This window comes from Convolutriloba macropyga, unplaced genomic scaffold (assembly GCF_964194025.1).
Source record: "Convolutriloba macropyga unplaced genomic scaffold, txConMacr16.3 SCAFFOLD_969, whole genome shotgun sequence".
Taxonomy (NCBI): Eukaryota; Metazoa; Xenacoelomorpha; order Acoela; family Convolutidae; genus Convolutriloba; species Convolutriloba macropyga.
Genome location: NW_027452361.1, coordinates 35,029 through 41,028, shown reverse-complemented (window position 1 = coordinate 41,028; position 6,000 = coordinate 35,029). Strand labels below are relative to the sequence as shown.

The following is a 6,000-nucleotide window of genomic DNA, read 5'->3' as shown; positions in this document are numbered from 1 at the left end:
GGTATGTAGTGTGGTGATTTATTGTGGGTCAAATTATAGTGGTGGATCGCGATGGAGTACAAGAGGGAGCGGAAAAGCGAGTATAATTTACGCATGGTCTTTTTCCAAATACCTTTAAAGTGGAGTGAGGAGGTGACACTTGAACAAATTTTGGGTTTTTGAAAGTAAATTTTTGTTCACATGCGGCAATTGGACTGCTATTTTCTGCGTTTCTTCTTTTAATGTAATTCATAGGTTTTTTGAATCAATTTATTAGTCTCAGTTCAAATATATTTCTTTTTACGACTGTGACTTTCATTCTCTTCAGGAAATATAAGAGAAGGTTTTGCATTTTTGTTGCTCATCTTTCTTGTCCGTTCGCCTAGCCTTCTCATTCACAAGTTTCATCGGTTGCTAAGGATACCTAAATTAATCAAATTAATCGCTTCACTTTTCAGCTGTTTTTTTCGTATTGTTCTGTTTTTTTTCGGCTCTTGCAAGTCAATGAGAAGACAAAATCGAGTGGTAATTTCAATCACGCTGTAGTAGTGAAGGCACCAAAAAATCGAGAAGGAATTAGGGGTGATTTTCCAAACTCGCTTTAAAGTGGAGTGAGAAATCGGTCTTTGAACAAAATTTTTGAGGGAATTTTGTACCACGTGCGTCAATTTGACTTCTGTTTTTAGTGTTTCCTCTCTTGACTGCTTTTTGAAAGATTTCAATTGTGTGCTAATTAAGGAGATTTGCATTTCTTAAAATCGCCAATGGGAAGCTATTGCTTTTATGACTCTGACAAATCATAGTGATTATTTAAAATTGCGCTTTTTTTAAATGTTACTTTTTTCCTATCACCCAGTATCATTAATGACATGTCTTGTTGGTTTTTTATGGAGACATAAATGAACCTAATTAGGGGTGTGAGTTCATAGTTAGAAGTTTTCATGACTTTAACAAAATTTGTTCTCTAAACTTTTAAGTGATATTTTCAGTTTTTCGTAGTTTAGTTAGCTTTCAGTTGTCTTATTGCTTCACCGTAATAAGGACAAATCTCACTGGTTTCTAGTAGAAATTCTTTTTTTTCTTTTGAAATCTATTGATTGGTCTGAATTTGATATTAATTTTTTTTCAAAAATATTGTGAATTTTTTTTAAATTTTTTAAGTTTGTTTCACTCTTTTGTTTTCTCTTAGTTTCATTAATGGCAGCTCTCATCAGTTCCAAATTCCGCATAAATGAACTAAGTTAAATGTTAGTTCTCATATCTACTACTTCTTATGAATTTTCCGCTGTTCGTTTTCAAAAATATTGGTGATTTTTTGAGTTGCTCTTGCATTTGCTTTACTGTTGCCATCTAATCACTTATTCTCAAAAATTATATGTCTTTCTAGTTGCTACTGAAGATTTACTCAAAACACAAATCTCTTTTAGAGCGCAGTTAATGTTTTCGGGGATTTTTGTAATTTAATGATCAAAAATGTAGCCGTCAATTTTTTGGTTTTTGGAAAATTGGTTGTATTTTTGTTGCTTTATGTGAGGTCTCCTTATGACATTTTTAATTGGGTGGTTAAGAGGAAACACTGCATCTGGTCAATGCGCGATTTCATAGGAATTGATTTCATTGATTTTGATTTTCTTATATATTGAAAGTTTATATTTTAGTCTTGCGTTTCTGGTGTTTTTCCTGTAGTCCCGTCGCTGACTGTCAAAAAATCACCTTTCTCATTGGTTTTTTATTGCTCCGCAATTTTGGTCAAATTATTTATTTTAAGTTCTAGCTATTTTTCTCATTACTGAGACACCGTTTGTTTTCGAACTGTTTTATGTGAATTTGTGTGAACTTTCTAATTTCTTCCACTCTCCTTAGTTTTGCCACAATTTTGAGTTGTCTGCCATTGATTCCCACTGAGTTGATGTATTAATTAATTATTCTACGGAAGTTTAGGGTGAATTGTTTCGTAAAGCATTGGAATTGTTTTGTTTCCTAAAACCTGAGATCTTGCAAAACAAAGTTTTCTAATTCTTTCTAAGTTTTTTGTTTAGTTTTGCGCAGATAGGATCATGGTTTTTTGCCTGATTTAGTTTAAAATTGCTGTAAAATTGTTAATTGTCAGGTCATTAGTCAATTCAAATGTTTGGACTGTAACTCAGGCCTTTTCCTGCTAGGTTTTTTCGTCGAATGAAAAATTGCTTAACCTGACCTCATTTTGCTGCTTTTTCGATATTTTACGTGAAATCTTTTTGACTTCTCTAGGCTAGTTTTTTTGTTTGCTCAAGTACTTTTAAACAGCAGTTGCTGAGCAGAGCAATCTTAAGTGTTCAGAATCAGTAGCGAAAAACGAAATCAAAATTAGAAATGGCATAAACTCGTAAAACCCAACTTTAGATGGCTGCTTCTTGAAGTTCTTTTAAGTCTTAGTTACCATCTCTAATGCTTCTGGGTATTGATACTAGCCCCTTTATTGTCTCATCTTTTCATTTAGAAAAAAGAGTACAAAATGAAATATCAATAGCTCGTTTTTTAAAACATAACCGACTAACGTCGGGCGAATTGCTCTCAAACGACCGGCGAGCTGTTGGCTTCGTCAGTAGCTAGCCACGGGGGGGGGGGGGGGGGGGTTGCACTGGGGGCTGATCGGGGCAACACTGGGTTGGGGGGGCAACAGCGCGGTGGGGATGGGGGTCAACGGGGGGGGGGGGTTCTCAACCTCTCAGAACCGCCCTTCACACCATAAGTATAAGTATAAGTCTCCAAAACAGTTTGAGCTGAAACAGAGCTGAAAGGCTCTAAGAGCACTTAATGCCCGCTGGGCGCTACCTGTTTATCCCGTTTTTGAGGACGAAAAGTCAAAAGCGTCAGACGAAAAATCGGTCAAGCGAAAAATCGCATAAAAAAAAAGACCAACAGGACTAATATAATTGCTACAAACTTCGTTTGAGAGCAATTAAAAACTTCGTTTGAGAGCAATTAAAAATGCCTGCTCACATCAATCAGTTTTGTATATTTTTTGCTGTTCTTTCAATCCCAGTAGGGTTTATGGGAATCAATGGCGGCTTTTGTCCGGCAATCTGCGGCGTGTGTTTTCTAAAAGTTTTCAATTGGTTTTGTAGGATACTTTAAAAAAGCGCGTGGTTGCACCCTTCTTTTTGGTTAATGGTTCTTTCTGATCAATGATGTGATTGTCAGGATGTCAGTTTCGGTGGTTATTGAAGAACACCAGAAACCTTTTTTCCTTCACCTTTTCATTGCTCGGTGGAATGCGATCTTTTATGCCTGTTATTCTCAACGACAGCATAGAAAACTTCAAGCTGCCCATTATGGAGTCACCTATTGATTATTTGCAGCCTTTTCGATTTAAAACAAAGGGAACTGTTCGATCGTTTTTATCAGATGCCAACTGTGTTACTGTAAATTTATTAATTGATTTATGAACGTCTGAATGCGAGCTTTTCTTTGCTATAAATTGAATTAAAACTCGTTGCTTAAAAAGACAGTATATACTGTTTTCGTCATAAATTTCATCTGAGTCTATTGTGTTCTTTTACATTACACATTGATGCTCAGCGCTCAAACGAATGATTTACATGCATTAACATGAGATATTATTTTTTGAAGAATCTAAAAATCAGCGCTTGTTTTTCTTGGACGATCGAGAGTTGCATTTACCGCGATAGTAGCTTTCGGGTGAAACCAAAAACAACCAGCAAAGATACGAGGAATTGTTCTGCAGAATTTTAAGAGGATAATTTAATTTTAGTAGTTTTCCATGGTCTATTGTAAAGAGTTTAAATGTTTCGAAACTTTTCGGCTCGTCAATATTTAAGTCTGAATACTGCAAAATATACTGCCAGTATGAATTTAAATTGATTCATCTAAGCTGTGTCAAAAAATGCAACAGTTAAAGGACACTGCTTTCTAATCATTTTGGCAAACAGACTTTGGTCTGTTTTTACATGCACTTCCGTCTCGTAGTTTCCATTCAAGTGACCTGCATAATGAAGAAGAGAGCTACCAGATTGATCTAGAATTTTCTGGAACGTGTCAGAATGAGTTGTGTTAAATATAGTTTCCTTTGCGTGGTTGTCTGCAAATGGAGCTATGATCTGTGCTTTGTGTCCGAATATAGACACGCCGTCACACTCTTGCACTCTTGCATCGCTCATGTCGATTCCTATAAACAGATAAAATTTAAAAACAGTGCCTCGATGTTTTGTTGATTCGCAAATACATCGCATAAAATTTTGCATAATATCTTGCGAGACTTAACATGCAGCTCAAGTAAAATAGACTACCGTTTTTTTTCGATGAATCGAGTTATTAATGAAGTGAAACAGATGGCAGTCGAATAAAACCGATAACTATGAGTAGCAAAAAGCATTAGTCTTATGTGTTTAATTTTCAAACGCACATGATTTTAGTGTAGATTTAATTTGCGATCAGTTATTGGACAGCGTTATTGGACGATTTTGCTCTATTTTTTCGCTGATGGCTACAAAAATTATGTACATCCGTAAATTAACTATTGCAAATTAATATACAATTAGAGAACTACTTTTGCATATACGAATAAATAAGTGTACTGGGCAGAAATGAGACGAGGCGAAGAGTTGAAACGAATCCCGACACTTATAATTGTGGCATCAAAAGTATTTCACTAGTTGTTTCAGACCACCTAATCAATAAAGCAAAATGAGAAATTCTGAATCAATCGGTTTTTCGTTAACTATAATATAAATTTCCAGTTCTCATGAAACTATTCAGATCCACTCTTTTGTTGATATTCTCCAGAAGAATTTCAAGATAAGCTATACTAAACAGCTATTTAAAGTTTAAAATTTCACTCTAAAGTTTGGCAAGACTTTAACATATAACTAAAATTACGGAGTTTTGGTGTGGAATTTTAGTATTAAATTTCTGACGTAATTTTCAGCGTTTATGTCCAGTTTCGATCGTAGCACTTCTGTCCTAACGAAAAACAAGCACACTTGTAATTCATTTTATTTTAAAACCTCACTCGGACGTTTTATGAACAAATACTTTTGCCCTCGATTTCTATCTCATTGTTACTGAATAAGGGAAGGAGGGGGTTGATTAGATGTTATAATTTCGAAACGGTTTCGATTAACAATGTAATTCATTTTGTTTTGTTTCGCTTGATTTTGTTGCCACAGATTTTTGGAAGTCAGTTACGTCCGTCCAGTTTGATGATTATGATTTTTATAAAGCCGGGCTTTGTTAACGAGAAGTGACATTGTCCTTGACATCGCCGGCGCCACTTGCAGGATTGCAAAAAAAGAATAAAACTGTCGCATTGCAGCGTGTTGAATCATCCGTAAAGTTGAACCAAGAAGAAAAAAATTTACTATAAATATAAGGGTACAATTAGAAGCCGATGGTCCGTAAAAACGAAAACTAAATCAATAATCGGAAATGCTAACCAAAATACCTCAATTGTCAAAGGAAAGCAAGAGGAGTGGGTCTTAGACCTGTGAGAAAACGAAATCAATAACAAGTTGAAATGGGTTGTCGATAAGGGATGATCAATGGAACATGAAGATAGGATAAATCGGTCTGCTGGTTTGTAAGCGGCAATTCAGGGCGCAAGAGGGAGTAACGGTTTGATCAGAAGCCTCGCATTTTTGAGCGACGGCAACGAAAAGTTTTGTAATAAGGGATGAGCCAAGATAGGCTCAGCGAAGAAAATGAAAGTCTTTTTGTATAGAAGGGCAAATTGTTGTCCCTAAATTTTCTTGTCTTTAGGGAGACCGACCTTTTGGTTTCATTCAAGGAAAATTTTGGTCAGTTTCACAACGGATCTAATGCGTTCCCCGAATGACCTTTTCAGTTTAGCTGATCGGACGATTCCGTCTGTGCCAGGGAAAACTTGAATGACTAACCAAAGGCCAGAGGCCACGGGGGTGAAATCTTCTAGAATCCATACCAAGTCGTCAACCTAAAATTTTTTGACGTCTTATGCCATTTACATTGTACTTGCTGACTTGCTGAGTTGGTATATACTCCCGT

The 6,000-nt window shown here is 35.9% G+C and overlaps 1 protein-coding gene across 1 annotated transcript in view; it reads right to left on the bottom strand.

Moving 5' to 3' along the window:
* Positions 1–3,821: 3,821 nt before the first annotated feature.
* The window catches only part of LOC142357422 (uncharacterized), a 37,196-nt gene continuing 35,017 nt past the window's right edge, over positions 3,822–6,000 (bottom strand). Inside the window, exon 2 of the mRNA XM_075409060.1 lies at positions 3,822–4,147. Coding sequence (XP_075265175.1) covers positions 3,849–4,147 — 299 coding nt within the window. The 3' untranslated portion in view covers positions 3,822–3,848. The remainder of the gene's footprint in view (positions 4,148–6,000) is intronic.